Source organism: Dermatophagoides farinae, chromosome 4, assembly GCF_024713945.1.
Source record: "Dermatophagoides farinae isolate YC_2012a chromosome 4, ASM2471394v1, whole genome shotgun sequence".
NCBI classification, from domain to species: Eukaryota; Metazoa; Arthropoda; class Arachnida; order Sarcoptiformes; family Pyroglyphidae; genus Dermatophagoides; species Dermatophagoides farinae.
The window spans coordinates 4266166-4287995 of NC_134680.1; the positions used below are offsets into that span (position 1 = coordinate 4266166).

At 31.4% G+C, this 21830-nt stretch overlaps 5 protein-coding genes across 5 annotated transcripts; 3 read left to right on the top strand and 2 right to left on the bottom strand.

The window, feature by feature from the left end:
• Positions 1-921: 921 nt before the first annotated feature.
• On the top strand, positions 922-1443 carry Tom7 (Translocase of outer membrane 7). The gene is made up of 2 exons (XM_075730721.1): positions 922-1206; positions 1278-1443. Exons 1-2 carry the CDS (start codon positions 1037-1039, stop codon positions 1288-1290), a joined length of 183 nt encoding a protein of 60 aa, XP_075586836.1. The 5' UTR covers positions 922-1036; the 3' UTR covers positions 1291-1443.
• A 28-nt stretch (positions 1444-1471) lies between these two features.
• LOC124491274 (uncharacterized) lies at positions 1472-2011 on the bottom strand. Its single transcript, XM_047053910.2, has one exon. It carries the CDS (start codon positions 2009-2011, stop codon positions 1472-1474), a length of 540 nt encoding a protein of 179 aa, XP_046909866.2.
• Positions 2012-2677: 666 nt separating this feature from the next.
• On the top strand, positions 2678-3539 carry LOC124491273 (SRR1-like protein). Its single transcript, XM_075730720.1, has 2 exons — positions 2678-3398; positions 3469-3539. Exons 1-2 carry the CDS (start codon positions 2741-2743, stop codon positions 3537-3539), a joined length of 729 nt encoding a protein of 242 aa, XP_075586835.1. The 5' UTR covers positions 2678-2740.
• A 203-nt stretch (positions 3540-3742) lies between these two features.
• LOC124500448 (glutamate receptor ionotropic, kainate 4) lies at positions 3743-5570 on the top strand. Its single transcript, XM_047064523.2, has 4 exons — positions 3743-4007; positions 4106-4285; positions 4359-4877; positions 4953-5570. Exons 1-4 carry the CDS (start codon positions 3957-3959, stop codon positions 5490-5492), a joined length of 1290 nt encoding a protein of 429 aa, XP_046920479.1. The 5' UTR covers positions 3743-3956; the 3' UTR covers positions 5493-5570.
• On the bottom strand, positions 5495-15824 carry LOC124500447 (uncharacterized). The gene is made up of 5 exons (XM_047064522.2): positions 11972-15824; positions 9294-11908; positions 9133-9218; positions 8665-9002; positions 5495-8595 (listed from the first exon to the last, which is right to left on the bottom strand). The coding sequence occupies exons 1-5, from the start codon at positions 15177-15179 to the stop codon at positions 5804-5806; spliced, it is 9039 nt and encodes a 3012-aa protein (XP_046920478.2). The 5' UTR covers positions 15180-15824; the 3' UTR covers positions 5495-5803.
• Between the last annotated feature and the right edge of the window lie 6006 nt (positions 15825-21830).

The following is a 21830-nucleotide window of genomic DNA, read 5'->3' on the forward strand; positions in this document are numbered from 1 at the left end:
AGAAAAAAAATAGTTTCTCTTTTCATGAAAAAACAAAAATTTCATTTTTTAATTCATTATTTTTTCTTCTTCTTCAAATAATCTCCATCATCATCATCATCATTATCATCATCATATGCAATGAGTAAAAAAAAGGAAAGAGAGATTATATTCACATATTTTCAGTGTATGGCTATTCACCTTTTTTTTCATCTTATGATCATCATCATCATCATGATTATTATGGTAAAAAGAATGAAAAAAAATGGAAAAATGAAAATATTTATCATCATCAATAATATATGAGGAAATGATGGTTCCAGAAATGTTCAACAAGTGGTGGCTACATGTTAGGACAACAGCAACAGGTTTTCCTGCTTAATTTTTTTTTTTTTGTATGAAACAGCAGTTTGTTCCATTCAATTTCATTGGTTCGTTTAATGTTTGTTTGTTCGAACACATTAGGATCATCATTGAAGTTGGATCCTTCCTGATATATAGTATTTTTTTTTTTTTTTTTTTGATCTTTGCTTTTTCTCTTTGTCGTTTTTTTTCTTCTCAAATCTAGCATCCTTGAATTGAGCTTTGAGTTTTCAAGTGAACTTGTTGTTGATCACAATGTTTTTTTTTTTTTTGTTTGATCGTTCATAAGAAACAAACACTGTTGTTTCAGGAATAATTTTTGTCCTTTTTTCAAAAAAAATTAAAAAAAATGACCATTAAAAAGATAATGAACTTTACGCACACGAAGAAATAAACCTTGAATCGAGTACTTTTTTTTGATTAGATAGAAAAAAAATTCTTTAAATCACGAATGGATAATTGAAATGCGAATGGCGAAAAAAATATATATTTTTAGAAATTGAAATTGAAAAAAAAATTCCCCGGAAAACTAAAACTTGATGTAAATTCTAACTGGGAAAATTTTCGGAAAAATGTTTCATACTCGCAAACATATCATACACGCTTGAAGTTCGAATCAAGTTGAATTTTTGGATTTGAATTTTTCTTTAATCAGTTTCATTAAATTTCACATTGAAATCGACATTTAAAAACGATGCAATTAAATTTTCAAATGGAACCGGAACCTACCGGTGCACGTGCTCGATTGAATAATGTTCTCAAAGTTTGTCGTGTTGTTTATCAATATGGTTTCATTCCATATGTAATCTATTTGGGTATTAAAAAAGGTTCTGATCCTGGTTTGCCCGAAATCACTCTTCGAAGGTAATCGATGATAATGATTAATTGATTGATAATTTAATTTTTAAAATGAATTTTCTATTTTATCTATACAGTGTTTTGTGGTAACGAATTTGGTACTTATCCGAGAAAAACAAACAAAAAAAAACAATTCTTTTTGGATTTCCATTATGAACAATTTTTCTTTGAATAATTTCTGTTAGTTATAATAATAATCATATGTGTATCATAATTACAAAAATAAATAGAAATACACTGATATAATTGAAATTTGAAAATTACTATTTGATCATTCGTTCATTTTTTGTTTATATACAATTAACAATTTATCTGGCATATCATCTAATTTCATTTCTAATCGTTTCAATTGCCAACCATCATTATCATGACAATCAGCATTACCATCGTTATTGTTGTTGGTCTTATTTTCTATTCGATATTCTGCTTCGATATGTAATGCACCATTTCGTTTGGTTCCATGAAATGGTAACCAAAAATCTGCATGATTCGTACCAACACGATTACGTTGTTTATCCACTAGATTTGGTGGTTGTATTTTCAGTGGTTCACCCACTAATCTTAATGCTGCTTCATTACGATTTACTTGTTCGATGGCCATCGTACAGAATGGCCGTTTTAATATAGAATATTGGGTATATTTAAGTGCAACAATACATATTGTTGAACCTATCACACCGATAGCCGATGCTGTAATTACATAACGATTTAATGGTAAACGTAGCAGAAATCTAATCATATTTATGGAATTATCGATTTTTTTTTTTTTTCTCGATCTCGATGATTCCGAAATCCAACTAAATACACACATTTAAAGCCGGCAATGTTGAAATGGAAAAACACAGCCACACGACCACACGTTTTTTTTGCTTTCCTCTTGTTGTGTTTGCTCGCTCGCTCTTTGTTCATTCTCACGTTGGATTTTTTTCATTTTGCCGATTTTTTTCTTTTTTTTTTTGGTAATAACTTTATTTTCTATATCCCCCGTATCTTGGTTGGTTCCCATCTTTGAAAGTACTAAAGGGAAACCGTTTTCCCTCTTTTCAAGAGATTCAATTATGCGTGCCAAGTGGCGTAAAAAACGTATGCGACGTTTGAAACGTAAACGTAGGAAGATGAGGGAAAGGTCCAAGTAGACTGGTGGCATCTCCACATCGATCATCATTCTTGAATCTTATGATTCCAGAATTCCATTGATCCAAAACCCCTTAAACCTTTGTATTTTTTCTCTTTCAGTTCAAAAATTTATTTTCAATTTCAAAATTTAAAAAACCACAAAATTTCAATTATCAAAATTTTTTGAAACTTTTTTGTTTCATTACTATTGAATTTTCTTACAATCTTTCTGTGTTTTTGTTTGAAAATTCGCATTTTTTTCCGATGAATAAAAAAATTTTAAAATGGTTCATATTGAACCAAAAAAAAAAAACTTTTTTCGATTTATTGGATATAAATAGTGTGGTTGACTCGGTAGAAATATCCATTCGAATGAATCACGTGAGTTCTGTTCCAAAAAAAACAGAATAAAAAATTTTGCACCATGAATTTAAACATGGAAGATGATGGCTTTAAATTGGTTAAAAATCGTCGCCGTAAACGTTATAAAAAATCTATCGATACAATCAGACATGAATACATGAATGATATTGGTACACTGAATCTAAATAGTAAAAATGATATTGTCGAAAAAATCCAAAAATGTTTGTATGAAATATCGTTTTTTGTAAAAATTTTTGATACTAATCTGAAAGAAATTATTGCGTCTCATCACCATCATGATAATCGTCCATCCCGTATCGATCAGATTGTCTGTTTTGGCTTGGGTAATTTTACCCGTTCACGATCATCGTTATATCAATTTGCCTTACTCAAACATTTAATGGAACATGACGAATTCATTCATCCTTCAGCCAAATTCATAATCTATGATCCAATATTTACAGAATTTGAACGAAACATATTGAAATCGTTTGGATTTCAAATACTTCAAAATAATAATAATTGTCGTTATACGATTAATCGGTCATCATCTTCAAATGAATCAATTATATTATTTTTTATGCCACATATGGATTATAATCATTATTATAATGTATTGGATTGTAATCGAGAAAATATCGATCATATTATTATATTTGGTAATAGTTTTGATAATTGTATGAATGAAACATATTTCACTGAATATTCGACAGATTTACGTCGATTTCTTCAGCAAATCGGTTCCAAAAAATTAAAACTGATTGAACATCATTTATTTGGTAATAAAAATGATCATTTTTATAATGAAATTTTCTATCGTCAATCATTACAACGACTTTTTTTCATCTCAAAAACAATGATTCCTTCTGCGTCACACAAGAATTAAGTTGTTTTATATTCACTATATAATTTAATAAATGAACAACAACAACAACAATAACAACGATAACAAAAAACAAGAAATCTGAATAATTATTATTCTATCATCGATTGTAAGTTTATTTATTGGATTGAATATTCGAATCATATGACTGATATGTAAGGAATTTTTTTCTTTTGATAGATAATGTAAAATTATTTTGAATTGCCGGATAAATCAATCAATCAATTTTTTTCTAATATTCTTTTTGTTACATATTTTTTTTGTTTGACAGCATATCGATTTATTTTCTTTTTTTTTTTTGGTCGCTTGAAAAATCATTCAATAGATTTTGATTATATGATGAAACATAATAGTTTTTTTTTTTGGCTAATGTGAAGAAATATGAATATTTTTCATGATGAAATCTTTGCTTTTGAATCGTACACTTACGATTGCCTATTCGAATGTAAGTGATTTCTTTTTCGAATCGAAATTATATTATTATTATAATTTTTAATACTTGAATTGTAAAATGAAATTGAAATTGTTTTTTTTTCTGTATAGACACTACCATATACGGGAATTAATCATGATCATCATCATATTGGAATTGAATATGAACTATTGAAAACATTGGCCAATATATTTCAATTTAAAATGATTTTCATTGATTGTGAAAATGATTATGGTATCAGACAATCTGATGGAAATTGGACCGGTATGATGGGCAAAATATTTAATCATGTAAATTATTGAAAAATGAAAGTTTATCTGTGAATGTGATTGTTATTTATTTTTAATTTTTTTTCGTACATAGGAAGCTGATATCGCTATCGGTGGTATCGTCGTTACATATGATCGAATATTATCAATGCCATTTTTATATCCACATTGGATTGATAGCCTTACATTCAGTACGACAATTCCACATAAACGTGTTCCGTTGGGTCTTTTTTTTCAGCCATTCACACCGATTGTTTGGCTATGTCTTTTCATTTCGTTAATATTGTTTCCAGTATTGAATCTATGTTATCAACATCCACCATATGATAATTATGCTTATAATCTTTTTTGGATCAATCTTTGTTTATTATTACGACAACCATATAATGGATTGCGATCACGATTAAATTTATCATCAAAAATGACCACAATTATATGGATGATATCATTGATAATGTTGGCAAATATTTATTCATCATATCTTTGTTCAAAATTTACCATACCCGATTATAATATGATTGATACGACAGATAAATTAGCCGATGAATGTGATGATAATCGTATTACACCAATGTTAACAATGAAAACGATGGTATATTCCCTGTTTAAAACGGTAAAAATGTTCGAAAAATTTTTTAATTAATTTCATAGCTAATTATTTTCATTTGTGGATAAAAATTCCAAAAAGGATTCATCGATTCGAACAATCAGATCTGTAGCGAGAATATTACGTGGAATTATGGATCAATCCGAAGGTGAACGATTAATTATTGATCAAACACAAAAAGAACGATATGCCCTAATATCATCATATGATCGGATAAAATTCAGCGAATTAAAATTTGGACCAAAATCATTCTATCTACCATCACCAAGTGGTGACAGTTCATTTTTTCCATTAATTGTTAGTTTTCCTGTACGATTACCCAACGATTATATTGAACCATTTGAAATATGGATAATGCGTATTACATCATCTGGTCTGATGGAATGTTGGAAAAATCGATTAACAATAGCCACACGACAATCACTCATTATGAATAGAAATATTAAACATTTCAATTCACAAATGGACAAGAATATCAATACCAATACGAATAAAGATTTTAATCTCAATCATTTTGAACGTCTTGTTCAATTATTTCTTCTGTGCATAATAACATCATTTATCATTTTTATGAATGAAATTTTTGTTTATCGACTAAAAATTTTAATCAAATCGCTGTGATATTGATAGAAAAAATTTGTTTTCTTTTAATTTGCCAATACAAGATTATACAATACAAATAAATTATTACAAAAAAATGTTTTTTTTTCTGTCACAAAAATTCGGCAAAATGTTAACCTATAGAGATAGCAGCGTTGATTTAGATGAAATCAAACGACGATATGTATATTTCATAATAGAAAGATAAAAAAAAGATAGAAAAAAGTGAGGAATAAAAAAAATTATGAACGGAAATGTTCCATTATTGTGCGGATATTAAAAAAAATGAAAACTGAAAGAGGCACAAATTTAAAAAAAATCAATGAATTAATTCAATGAAATAAGAGACTAGATGTAGTTCCAGTGGTTGATAATGTTGTTAATGGAGATGATTGTGACTGTGGCGGAGGAAGATTTGAATTCGAATGAACCATCATCGATGATGTTTGATCCATAATAATATTATTATTATCGACCACGGTATTTTGATTGTTATTGTTCAACATTGAATCAGTAAATTGTTGTTGTAAACTTCGTGGTAATGAATTAGATTTCGTACGATTCAATTCTAACGATGGAGGACGATGATTACCAGGTATTTCATCCAAAATCAATGATGATAGGCCATTATTATTACTAATAGCTGCGGTAGTTGTATTGGAATTATTATTAATTTCAATGCCAATAATTGGTGCAGGCCTTGATGTAGTCGTTTGCTGTGATAATGGTGTTGGTGATGAAAGTAAAAGATTTTCAAATTCCAGACCATCTAATGTAGTAAAATGAGCATTACTAGTAGTTGAAGGTGGAATTGTTGGTGGAGGAGGTGGTGGTCGTTCAATTGGTGGTCCAGGATCAATAGTTTGATTTACAATAGGTTGTTTAGCTACTATTGGTATGATTGGTGGTGTTGAACAAGATGAACGTCCACCACCATTAGAAACTATTGTATTATTATTGGTAGCTGCCGAAATTGATGATGATTTTTTCATCGGACGTTGTGGTAAAGCAGGAGGCGGTGGTGGTGGTGGTGGTGGTGTTGCTGGAGGTCCAATACTACTCGGACGATATCTACCGGAATTCAAAGAATTCGAACGATCTAATGTCGAACCAGAAGATCGTGGTGGTAATGGTGGTGGCGATAAAGTGGTAATGACATTTATATCATCATTATTATCACCATCGACAATTGATTCAATTAGATTTCCTTTATGACCATTGTTATTATTATTGTATAATGACATAGCTATTGCTGACGATGGTATCGAAAATGAACGATTAATTCGATTGGATAATTGATGTGGCTGAACACCATCGATCATATCGATAGAAGCTGCACCGGTTGCTGTATGGCGATTCGGATGATCATTAACATTAACATCACAATAATCCATACTATCATCCACTGAACTTTCATTATCAGGCAATAAATTACAAAGATCAAGATCAGTATACTGTGGTACGGAATAAATACTATCTTCGATTGGTGGCTGTTTTACAATCAATCGTGGTCGATGTTCAACATTAGAATTGTGACGTTTAATAACAACTGGATGTTGTTGTTGTTGTTGTTCACTAATGATAGATGATGAAGTCGGCGGCAATGGTGGTAATGGTTTATTCTTTAAAGATTTTGTTCCCGGTGATTGATGATTATAAGGTGGTTGAGACGGTGGTTGCGATAGTGGTGGTGTACGCAATGATAAACGATCATGATGATGTTGATGGCTGTGGTGTTGGTGATGATTATTATTAGGATGGTGGGAATGATTTGATTGTGACAACGTGGATGGATGGGCAATGATTGCCGTTGCTGTTGTTAATGATGAATTTGATGAAAGTGATGATGTGTCCGATGATGATGATTGCGATGATATCTCACCAATGCTTACATTATCCGAATGATTCGTACGTTGTGGTATAGGTGGTAATGGTTGTGATAATATTGATGGTCTGTGGTGATTTGATGCATTATTAGGACACCATAACAATGCTTGTGATGTTTCAATATTTGCCTGGTGTACAGTGGTACGCATTGTTGAGAATCGTTCCAAAAGTCTAGTATGTAATGGCCGAACTGCTGTCGGTGCTAATCGACCATGAAGCTGTAGACCAGATTCAACTAATTGAATCTGTTGTGCAATACGATCTTTTAGACGGGTTACATTTGTTGCTTGATCCGGATTTGCTGAAAGAAATTCTGATCCAAGAAACGCTTCAATATATTTGGCAACACCACCATTAACAGCTGCATCCAATATGCCTTGTAAACGCATCGATAATGGTGCAATTGATTCGGGTCGATTAGCAGATTCTTGTCCCCCACCGCCATAAGTGTGAATTAATTTGGATAGTTCAGAATTTTTATTCTCGATAGTTTCACAGGCATTTTCGATCGGCGATAAATATGAGACTAATGTGCTTGTCACTTTAAACATACGTAACATTCCTGGCAATGATTGTTCTGTCGTATAGATAGTTCGTTCAATCCATAATGATTTAAATTCATTATTCGGATCGAATGGTCCACGTTGAATTGGACGATCTTGACTGAATTGTCGTACGGAATTTGTTTGGTAATATTTTAATACTTGATGATCGACCGGACCAAATAAATCGGCCGATATGGGTAATTCAGGTATTGGTTTCACCGAAAATATCTGTATATATTGACATTTTGATTCGGTGATATTTTCATCGGTCGGTATAACTTTTGTCAATAATTGAGCATCAGGAAATTCTCGTTGAATGCGATGGGTAAATGATGAGATTTTTTCAAATTCTAGACCACGAAATATGAATGTAGAATTCTGTAGAAATGATGGAAATTTTAATCCATAAAATGACACACGAAAATATTCATTATCAGGTCGATGTTCGGTGAGTATTTTGTCCAATAATTCAGCATTTCGTTTCAATATGGCCGATAATTTTCGATATTTGAAATTACGTTCATAAACCTGTTGTAATTCTTTACAAACACGAATACCTTCTTCCCAGCAATGACCTTTTTCAAAATAATTTAACATTGTATGACAAAGTGATTCTTTACGTGATGATTCTGTTGACCATGTTAATTGATCAGCTTGTAATTTCAAAGTGAAACCGGCTTCAGCATAATTGCCTAATGTGAATAATAAAAAAAATTGATTGATCATAGTTGTTTTTAAAATAAAATCCTAAACACACATACCAAGTAAGGTGTGTATATTGGCCAATTTTTCCAAATATCTTGACATGATTGTCTTACGATTCATTGAATCAATATCATCCAAACAGAAACGTAATAATGTATATGTACAGATCAAAAGACGATCATTACAGCCGATATCGGGATCTATACAGTTTTTTTGTGATGATTTTGTTGATGGCGATGATGAAGACATTGTGACGTTTGTAGGTGACGAAAATTCACGTTTCAATTCATTATTATAATCAATTAATAATGTTAAAAATCTGGATACAGATCGAACTAGTTTTAATCCATCCACCGACCAAACTGGTTTTTGTACATCAATCATGTCCGTTAAACTAATGAAAATAAATCAAAATAAAAAAGCAATGGACGGTAATCAAGTAAAAGATTTAAAAAAAATATCATGTTAAATAAATCAAAATGTTTAATTAGTTTTTCGTTTGATTCAGCTATTCACAAACTTACATTTGAGTGAATAACTCTTTGAATTGTTGATCACATTCAATTCGGTGAGCGACGACATCCAATTTATCCAGGAGAGCAGCTTCAACCTGATAGAAAAGAATGAATGTTGAATAAATCAAAAAAAGACATTTGAAGAAAAAAAGAAATAGCGGTGGATATACCTGTTTAAAATTAGCATTAGCCATATAATCAACCATTAACATATCGTAGAAAATCGGTATCGTAGCATAGCGAAGTTCCGATTCCGGTATCAATGTTACATCAACAAATGGTCCAACTAGATTTGGTATGAATGTTATTTTAAACGGTCCAATTAGTTCCCAACAGGAAACTAATTCCAATCCCATTACGATACGCATATCGCAACCATATACATCCAATATGAAACGTTTTTTTGCCCATAACGATACCGATGATACGAATGGCGCCGACGACGATGGTGATGATGATGATTGTTCTAATTGTAATCGTGGCTGGGTTAGAAATGCAATGGCTAATTTAAAATACATTCGCCATATTGTTTCATCAAAATGTTCATGGCCAAGAAATTTTTTACACATAACAGTTGTACGTAACATTGTAAGAGAATGTAACATAATACGATTGATGGCCATTTTGATTTCAAGCCAATTATCCGAAAAATAATATAATGCATTAAGAAAGACGGCGAACAGATTTAATAATAATTCTTTACATTGAATTGTTGTCCGTTTTTCAAATAATTTTTCAAAATGTTTTGCTGACATATAATCGAATAGTACCATTAAACATATTATCATTGATCCAAGATAATCATTCATTTCTGTAGATGATATGTCCATTTGATTATGACCAGTTATTCTTGTAAATCGATGATGATGATGATTGTGATGATGATCAATTAGTAAATGATCAAATGATGTTGGTACAATACCTATCAATTCGATTATATGTTCAACAATCGATTCGACAGCACCGAATGATAACATTTCAATTTCTCGTTCATTCGTATGACGTTGCTGTCCTCCGACGACACCAGCACAACGTACAAGACATGGATCAAATTTTTCAGAATTATCAATTAAAAATGTAACAATATCACGAAGAATATTTAGAGAATATTTGGATTCTCCGATACAAATATTCAACATTCGTATGTACGTGTCCAATAATTCTAATCGTGCTTCATCGTCAATCATCCATATGTATGGATATTTAATCGATTGTTGTAGTAATGATAATTTTGCATTAATAATTGTTGATGTTTTCTTTTTCATCGCTGTTGGTGTTGATGAATTTGTTGGCGTTACCGATGATGATGATGATGATGATAATGAACCGGAGGGTGAAAAACATTCGGATAAACGATTATTTGTTGATGATGATGTTGTTGTCATGGAATGATTGTTAAATTGAACTAATGATTGAATTAATTTTGCCATTTCAAATGGTTGAAGAATTTGTGATAAAAAATCAAATGCATTTGGCATAGAATTTAATGCTGCTTCCTGTATGGCAACAATTAAATAATCATCTGATGACTTACATTTACTATTAAGTAATCGTTGAATTGTTTCAAAAAGTGAAAGTAATTCCATTTTGAATTGATCATCACTTTGTAGTACGGAATTTTCGATTATTAAATTATCCGTTATGGATGCACGAGTATAAAGAATTCTGGATTGAACAATAATTTTCAATATCCAATCTAGAACCGATAAACAACGTAAAATGAATTCTAAATCACGTTTCGTAACGATTGTCGATGATGATGTTGATGATAAATCGATAGAAGATGATCGTTCATTATTCGTGTGTTGTATGGAAACAATGACCATTTCAACAGAACGTCGTACACAGGCAATCAAACCCGTATATACTAATGGAGCTGAAAATTGTTTTTCAATATATTTTTCCAATGCTGAACGATAGGATACAAATTTTGGATCATTAAGTGTTTTGAAAAAATCGATTAATACACGAAAAATTAATAATATTCGTGATGATGATGATCCAGATGAATTATTTAAATTGACAATATTGGTAGCCGTATTGGTGGTTGTTGTGGTCATCGTAAATAAAGCAAATAATGCATCAAGAATATCTTCAAGAAATTTTACCATTTCTTCACCTGGAACACGACTCAATCGTTGCAATGAATCAAATACCTGATCCAATGGTAATGATGACCATTTTAATAATGATAAAATATCGGAATTTTGTGTCAATTTAGAAGAAATTAATGCTGTTTTTACATGAAACATTTCTTTTGATGAACGAGAATTCAATAATGATTGAGTCGATAATGATGATAATGACGTGGTAGTGGTGGTTGTCGTTGTTGAATTCAATGATAATAAACTTTGTGAATTCATTGATCCTTTACGATCTTTTAGATGATTTGGACCCCATGGAATTTGTTGCAGATAGAAATGGCTATCATCAATTTTACGTTCATTATCACATTTATAGATATATAATTCATGTTCACCATCCGAAAGACATGCACCATTTTGATCGGCTAATGGTAAAAATGCGAATCCAAGAAATTTACGTTCACGTTCTCTCGATGAACAATGGCAAAATGTAAAACGTAAATGTGCCATTTCAAATTGTTCCAATGGTACATTCACCTTTAAATGTTCAAACCATTTTGGTGAATTTTGATGATATTGTATATGCGAACGATAAATAGTAACCGGATCGGCATTGATACCCGAACTAATTGCACGTTCTTGCATACCATTTTCAGTGATAAGACAAACGGATACTTCAATATTTTTGGCTATTGTTTTACCTTGAAAAAAGAAAAGATAAATTGATAAAAAAATTAAAGGAATTCAGAATAAAAGATAAATACCTCCTTTCTCGAATTCAGCCGATTCTAATGTTAGATAGAAATCATTACGAAAATGACCGGCTGTAATTAGATCACCAAAACAACGTTTCTGTATCAGAACAAAATTATACGGCGTGGTGACTTCTGTCACTACCGATGAACGGCCGGAAAGATTCGATTTTTGATTATGCGTCAATAGCAGATAATCGGCCAATGATAATGTCGGATAATGTTGAATATTTGAATTATTTTTCAACTGTACATTATTTGTATTATTGATCATTAATTCACTGATAAATTTTGCACTAACAATCAATTGATAGGAATTTGTTGCCAGCATTGACAATTTTGAGATCGATGAATTCTGTTGTGATGATATTGATGAAGAAGAAGTTAATGATAATGATGACGACGACGATGATGATGATGATGAATGGCCAATCGAAAGGGCATGTACATTTTGACGATTATGTTTTAATAATGATTCAAGTATCGATACAGTAAGATCACCTTCATACAATCGTACTGTTAATGGTAACAGCATTGATTCATCGGAAAATAGTATCCTAAATAATAATGATTCATTCTGAAATAATTCCGGTGATGGCCGTATTTCTTTATCACGGCTAACCAATTCTAATAATGGTATCACAGCAAAACCAACCGAACGTTTAAATGAATGTGTCATTGCTGTCTGTTGTTGCGATGATGATGAATCAATGGATGATGAATCGGGTGTTGTTGTTTTGCAATCACCATTACCACTATTATTATTGTTATTGTTCGAATTACTAGAAAATGAATTCGATACAAACGATGTAAGTGATGAAAGTGAATTTGATGCTGCTGCAGCAGCTGATGATCCAATCGAACTGGCCGTGGATATTGTATGGAAAACCGATTGACCAGTTGTTGATAACGAAGTCGATAAAACGGATTTACTCACACTATTACGGCCATTATCATTGGTTAATGTGCGGCTAAAACGCCAAACTTGTATGATTAGATAATAATTTGATGCATCTGAATGTTGTGATGAATTTTGATGATGAAATGAATGATGATGATGGCCATGTGTAGAACTAAGATTTTGTGGTGTTCGTTTGGAAAGAACATCAAGAAATAATGCTCGATTCATATGATTAACAGAATTTCGACTTGATGATGAGGAAGATGGTAAACGATAACAGAATTTTTCGGTCAATACTTCATAATTGGCAGTATTTGTCGACGAAGAATTCATCATCATTGTGGTCGACGACGTTGTTAATGTTGATGATGCTGTTGTTGAATCCGAATGATTCATTTGATTATGGTTATTATATCGTACTAGATATATTTCAATCTGTATTTGATCCGAATCTATGGTATGATGACCATTTCCATTGGATGTTGAGCCATTACCAGTCGCTGTATTGGAAATGGCAAAATTAGCATCACGTATCGTGAACAATAGATGACGACGAAATTTCCTAATCAAATTATTTGAATTTGCATTTGTTGTCGTCGTCGGCGTATTCTTTGGTGTTGTTGTTGCTGTCGGTGTTACAAATGATGAAAATGAATGCCGTTGTTGATTAATTGATGTCGTTATATTGGAACGAAATTTCTGATTAAAACAACGATTAATTTGATTATAATAATCAAGTATTCGCGGTAGATATTTGCATTGATCTTTTCTAGTTGGATAATAAGGGAAAAATTTTGTACGTTGTTTGATTCGTTCATTTGAAACAAGTGATTGACGATCATCGGCATGGAATGTTAGAAAATTGATATCAATTTGAAATTGATTTAGTTTTGATGTTTGTTGCTGAAGGATAGTTGTACCATGTGTAAAACTGGGCATTATATCCATAGCAAGATGCTGATTTCCTTGATTTAATTTACTTAAAATACGTTCATATAAATCTTCAAGATTTGAATCCAACATTGTCATTGTTGTAGAGGTGGTAATATTTTTTATCGACTCAATTGAATTATTTGATGATATTGTATGTTGATGACCATCATCGCTGGTAATATCATCATTACAACCATGGCCATGATCATTGTGATTATCACCGCCATCAATATCATCATTATCATTATCATCGTGATCTTCATCAAGATAAAGTCTTGCGAATGGGTCTTTTGGATCGGAATTTATTTTCAACATTTGATTACGACGACGACGCCATAATGTTGGTGCTAGATCACGACCTAATGTTGTCGATATTAATTCGAATAATTCATAGATAAGATTTCGTACGATTAAAAATTTTTCCATATTCACATTTTGACGATAATAAGTTCTAATGAGTATATGATACCATTCACGTAATGTACGTATCACCTGTAGATATAATGGATCTAATAATGTATAATAATAGAATGTCATTGGATTAATATTATTATGATGATGACCGGATTGGATACGATATTGACGATAATCATCGAATACATGAACATAACTGGCCGGAAATATACCCAATTGCTGCTGATGATGATGTTGTTTGCTAGTAGTAACATCATCATATGGACGAAAACCACGATACCATTGATGGCCATAATATTCAACAATAATAACGATATCACCTAATAATAATGGTAGATATCGATTTTTTCCATCTTTCGATGATGATGATGATGATGATGAATGCTTAGGTTGGAAATTATATATGGCTATACCAACCAGTTCCGGTTCTATTAATGACCATTTATTATGATGATGATGATGACTATTATTATCCATCATTTCGGTGGATGATGATGATCTATGATGGTCAATCGTATTGAACAATGATGATGAAGAGGTACTAACAAAACTTGTATATCGTCTTCGACGTAATCGTTGAAAGTTATCATGTATAAATGATTTATTATTATTACAATTCTTCATTGTTTGATTGACTACCATTGATGATGATGATGATGTATGAGATTTGCCATTCATAATTGAAATATTATTATCCAGATGATAATAATGATAATTTCGAAATATTGTCTGTTGATTTGTCATAGATTTAGATGATGATGATGGAAAACATTGTTGTTGTTGTTGTGGTTGATCAATAATTGATAAATTTGTCAATTGATTTAAATTGATTGAATTCATTGAATGATGTCGATTATGATGATTTGTTGTTGGTGGTTTATTATTATTACTAGTATTCATCATCATCATTTGATTATGTAAAATCGATGTATTGTTGATCGATGACGACGACGATGACGAATTCATCATCATTATTCATATACATTGGATCATATGATATTGTTATTATTATCGACCAGAAAAAATGAAAAAATGGCACAAGTTTATGTTGTTGTTTTTTTACTTCTCAGAAGTAGAAGCTGTCAATTGTAAATAGTTTCCATCATTTGAATTTGAATTGATGATGATGGTGATCAATCTATGTATTTTCCACATTCACAATAAATATAGCCTAGAAACCGAGAGCAGAAAATGAAAAGAAAAAATTTTTTTAGATTGAAATCAAAAATGTTATTGAAAAATCACCAGACACACAGGCACATAGCATAGTGATTACGGGATAATCTCAAATCACACACACACACACACAAACAACCAGAGGATAACGGAAAGAGAGAGAGAGAGACAGAGACAGAAAAAACTGAAAAAATTATGAGAGCAAACGGCAGCAAGTAGATGCAGAAAAAATATTTCAAAAGATTTGAAACTCTCTTTCAATCAATCAGTTATTTAGAAAATGGTCAATATGTACGGAGATGTTTAGGGTGTATGATGTGTACCAAAATATCAATGAATTCAAATCCAATAAAAAAAAAAAAGAAACAAAACAAAAAAAACGATTCATCAAATGACACAATTTACCTACAACAGAAACAACAACAACAATAACAACAAAAGAAAAGAGAAAATAAAAAAAAACGATCAATGGATCAATGTTTCGATCACCACCATTTGTTGATTATTATTATCATCATCATCGATCAATTTTTAGACAAAAAAAAATTCGACAATAATTATTAAAAAGTGTTTATACGATGCAAAATGTCTTTTTTTCCTATTTATCTCATAACCTTCTAACCTAACCTGAACACTCTACCTATTTTGACATTTTTTATTTTTATTTTTCTTATACAACTAATTCAGATTCTCATCAAAAAAAAGCTCAAAAGAAAAAAATCAAGGATTGCCAGATAAACAAAACAGAAAAAAATCATCATCACAGAGAGTGAGAGAGAGAGAAAAAAAAAGAAATATGAGATGAGTTAATAAAACAACAACAACAACTGTCAAATTATTACAACCAAAAGAAAAATTTAGTTAAAGATGCTTGACATTAAATATGTGCGTGTGTGTGCATAATAGCTACTATAGTACCTACTAAACTAAATAACAAATATAATACAATTTTGAATGAAAAAGAAAATAAAAAAAAATGCATAATATTTTCAACTGAAATGAAATAAATTGCTTATGTAATAATAATAATAATGAGATAATCATCATTACGCTTTATGCTTGAAAATTACATTTCAATGATGCATGTATGATTTTATAAGGTTAAAAAAAAAATTTTTCACATACACAATACTTGCAATGGCATACCTTAACCCTGTTTATCATTATATGGATGCTGATGATGATGATGATTGCATCCCGGACAATGATATAAACAAACCGAGAAAGAGAACAAGAAGGGAAGGAAAATAAGTGAACAAAAAAAAAAATGAATTTCAACATCTTTGTCAATCCATATAGAGTTCATTCAATCAGGTGACATTCATTCTCATGTTCTAATAATCTTTCATCTGACTGATTCATTAATAATTTTATCTCAGTGATGATGGTGATGATGATAAATTGAATAAAAGAAAAATCTGAAATGAGAGATAGATAGATAGATAGATAGATACACACAAACATAGAGAGAATTAAATTAACCTGTTTGTATTAAATGTGTGTAATATGGGTGATAAAGCATGAATAAACAAAATCAAAACAAAACAAAAAGATGAATGAAAAATTAATGTAAATAAATGGATGACCACATGTCGTGTGTATCCACCACCATTATGTATGAACAAAAAAAATATTTTAATACAATGTCACAACCTACTTATAACCAAAAAAATGGGGGAAAAACTGGACACGGTTACATACGCTCAATTCAAAACTGTTTGCATAATTGGCTATTTTTGGAAGCATACATTTCACATTCAAATTATTAAAAAAAGTATGACAAAAGATACCTGGGAGTTGAGAAAATTGAAGATGAGAATGAGAATAATGGATGATGATGAATTCCTACTATTTATGTGGTTATTGTTGTTGAGGTTTGTGTTATAATTGATGATGATGATGATCTGTTCAGCTTGCTGCTTATTTGATATTTATCATTTATTGTTAGTAGGTGTGTGTGTGTGTGTACGTGTGATGATTATGATTATATGATAATAACGGTGGTTGCAATTAAATTTTTCTTTTGATTCGTCAAAATTCAAGGTTGTTTTCAGAGATGCGATTTTCAAAAATAAAAATGATGATAATCAAAGTTATATTATAATAAACGCTGAATGGATGAATTGAAAGAATGAAAAAAAACACCGTTAGAATAATTCGTGATTTGATTGAAATTGAAAATGAAGAATTTTTTTTCTTATCAAAGCTTCATTGAAACAAATTGAGATCATTGTGTGTGTGTGTGTGTTTTGGAACCAGAAAAAAAAGTGAAAAAAATCATAAAAAAAACAATCACAAAAAATCTATTTCAAAAAATTAATGGATACGATTTTTTTAAAAAAAAGTCAAAATAGACAATGTTTGTTTACCTCAAATGTTGTTGCTGTTCCAAATGGAACGATCAATTCATTCATTCGATTCGATTGTTTTGATTCCTGTCTGTCTGTCTGTCTGTCTGTCTATCTGTCCAACAGTATATGCAGATATTCATCATGCATACATGCATGCTTTTATGAAAAGCTCACACACACACACACAAACAATACACTCGAATAAAAAGAGAGGGAGGAGGAATGTATGAATGAACCTTACCACTAGCATTCGAATTTGAATCTCTATTCTTTTTCATTCTACTCATAATACTCTCTTTTTTTTCTATCAAATTTTTTTTTGTTCGTGTTGGACACAATGTATGCACAAAATGGACAATGTATGGTCAACACAAAATAACATTACGATTAGGTTCTATTTGATGTTATTGTAGATTCTGATAATTTGAAAAAAGTCCGTAAATACGTCGAACATTGTGACCAAACCCAATCTTTTATATCTAGCAACAATCAACAGAGTATTCGATGATGATTGGTTTATTTCGACTCGTCCAAGATTTTGTGTGTGTTTGTGTGTGAAATAAGATCGATTTAGGATGGGTACGATTTAGTTGTAATGATGGTGGTCATCATTTCCAATAACCCCCCACATTCAATAATAACATCACATCATTTATCGCATCGAAAAAAAATCGCAGCATCATCAATTTTAGGATTGATTTTTAAAGTTTGAATTTTTCACTTAATATCAATCAAATCAAAAAATGATACGAAGAATTTTTTTGTCTAAAAAAATTTTTAAAAAGTAAATGAGATTTGTCATCGCTAGATGGTAGCACATTATTTGTAATGAAAATTTTGCAAATATTTTTACTCACTTTCATCATCGATAGATGGCGGTATAAGGGTGGAACGAAAAAAAAATTTCAATCATGATTTTTAAAAAGTTATATATGATCACGATTATTTAAGGCAAGATTAACAAGTTATTGTCATTTTTTGCAAAAAAAAAATTCTCAATTCTCATTCATACGAAATGATAAGAAAAAATAAAGAAAATTCAATGAATAAGAATCATCATCATTTTGGAACCCGGATATTTTTCAAGGCCAAACAGAGAGGCCAATCATCCATCACCAAAGTGTTGATTTGTAAATGAAAATCTAACATTGCATAAAATGTTAAAATTTTTCGTTGAATTTGGATTCTTTGATTCTTCTAAATAAACAAAACAAAACAAAAAAATACTAGATTTTTTTTAAATATTTTTTCAAGAAAAAAAATGTATTTTATTCCAACAAATCCATATAGAGTTCCATGGCGAATGAGAATTCTGATATCTGGGCTCACAATGTAAATTCAGGGCTACCGACCTCGATCACAATTCAATTCAGTCACAGTCAGGGCCGGCCCAGGCGCCTGTGCAGACTGTGCACCGCACAAGGCCTCGCGCTACTGAAGGCCTCGCGCTGCCGGAGGCAGCGCGGTTCCGGAAACAGCTCGCAGTCCCAAAAGCCTCGCAGTTCCAAGAGCCTCGTAGTACTAAGAGCCTCGCAGTTCCAAGAGCCTCGTAGTACTAAGAGCCTCGCGGTTCCAAAAGCCTCGCGGTTCCGAATTTTGGATGATTTAATAAAATGAAAATGTTTTTTGTTTTGATACATTTGAATATTATGGTAATCCTGAATCAAAAACATGTACTTCATCTAGTCAAATATCTATTAATAGTTGTGCGAATTGTTTGTAGTGGAACCAATATAGGAAAAATAAATAAACAAACAATGTCGATGGCTAAATATCTAACCTAGTAAGTGATAAATCATCAAAGGAAAATGAATAATGAATGCATTGCCTGACTTCTTTAAGATGGATTTATCAATAATTCCAAATTAAACCGATTTTCAATGGATCATGGATCATTTATCCCAAAAATTTGGTGACGAATAGGGTATGCACAATCCCGTTTGTTCACCAGTCGCCTCATAATTTAAATTCTTGTCTAAAATTCTAAAATCACAAATCAAAAAATTGACTGATTGATTGATTATTTAAATTGGAGAAACAATTAAATGAAAAAAATGTTGTGTCGACAAATTTCCAACAATCAACATCATAAGCGATTCCAGAAAAAAGAAGTACAGTTGATTCTGTTGAATCAATATTCAAACAATTGGAATATATAAAACAACTTTCAGAAGAAATACTGGAAATCTTAGAAAAAGATTATTCGTTGGCGAAGCAAAAATATCCAAAGGATGATGATCCTTTTAAAGCTGAAAGCCAAAGAAAGATAAATGAAATGACCAGTTCAAAATCGAGAAAATAACAAGTCCAAACTAACACGACCAGTTCAGAATCGAGAAAATAACAAGTCCAAACTAACACGACCAGTTCAGAATCAAGAAAATAACAAGTCCAAACTAACACGACCAGTTCAGAATCGAGAAAATAACAAGTCCAAACTAACACGACCAGTTCAGAATCAAGAAAATAACAAGTCCAAACTAACACGACCAGTTCAGAATCGAGAAAATAACAAGTCCAAACTAACACGACCAGTTCAGAATCGAGAAAATGACAAATGTCCAAACTAACACGACCAGTTCAGAATCAAGAAAATGACAAATGTCCCAACTAACACGACCTGTTGAGAATCGAGAAAATGACAAATGTCCAAACTAACACGACCAGTTCAGAATCGAGAAAATAACATGTCCAACCTAACACGACCTGTTCAGAATTGGGAAAGTAATCAATAAAGCATTGTCAACCAATTCTGAACTGGTCGTGTTAGGTTGGATTTGCCATTTTCTCGATTCTGAACTGGTCGTGTTAGTTTGGACATTTGTCATTTTCTCGATTCTAGTAAATCTTTGAAAGAACAACTCTTTTGCTATGCACTGGTGAAATATGTGTGTATGTATTTTTGATTTAAATGAAATAAAAAGATTAAATGTACGTATACGTATTTAACCCATTCACGACCAAGCGTCACACATGTGTGAGGCTCAAATTTTCCACCATCTCAAATACATTTATCGAGAGCCACAAATAATCTTTTAAAGAGCCGCAGGTTGGCCGTTGGTTGCGGTTGGTTGGTTGGTTATAGTGATTTAGAATCAAAAATGACACAAAAATCTTAATGCACTTCAGAATAGAGATTGAAAAATTCTTAAAACAATTTCCTTTGTTGAACGATCATGGCAATAGTTTTACTTGGATTGAATGATTGGTAATGTTATTAATTTCATGAATCTGAAATTTTCAACGCATTTTATAATCAATTTATAGAAAGTCCAAATAAAATCTAAAATAACCAAAATAGAGTCGAGGTGACATTACTGATTCGAATGACGTTGATGATTTGATGATCATTAGAAAAAATTTAAATTGATTGATACAAGCTTTTGGAAATTTTTTCGGTCATAAATTGCTGCACAGACTTTATGAACGATCGCAGTTTTTTGCCAGTTGTTTTTTAGCGCGCTTCAAATTAACAATCAAGATTTTTAACGCTTCAAATTTTTTTTAAGCAATCATTTTTTGAAAATTCCTTAATTTTTTTAAGGCCTCGCGTTTTTCAAGTTGACTTTGCACAAGGCCTCGCGATTTTCCGGGCCGGCCCTGGTCACAGTCTATGTCTGGCTCTAATGCTTCTGATGATTCTGTTGCTGTCGCTGTTGTTGTTGTTGTTGTTGTGGATGATGATTTGACCTAATTATTCGTCGTTGTCGAAATATATTTTTTTCCCGGAGAAAACGATAACAACAACAACAACAACGAAAGTGAGAAAGAAAAAAAAATTCTGGAAGCTTTTGGAACAACGAACCCGGCCGAAGTTCACATCCGGCCTTTGAATGTATGTGTGTGTGTGAGTGTGTGGTGACACAACCACCACCATCATCAGGCCTAGATGTAATTCGGAGGAAAAAAAAACTTCGATGAAGAAGTGGTGGCTGTAGTTCTTCAATCATCCAACAACTTTGAGAAAATTGGCCCGCCAAAAAAAGAAAAATAAAAATATAGCTAAAAACTGGATCAAGAGCAGCTGTGTGTGTGTGTGTGTGTATGTGTCTTATTTTCCTATAGGCAAGCTAGGAAGAAAAAAAAATTTTCAAGT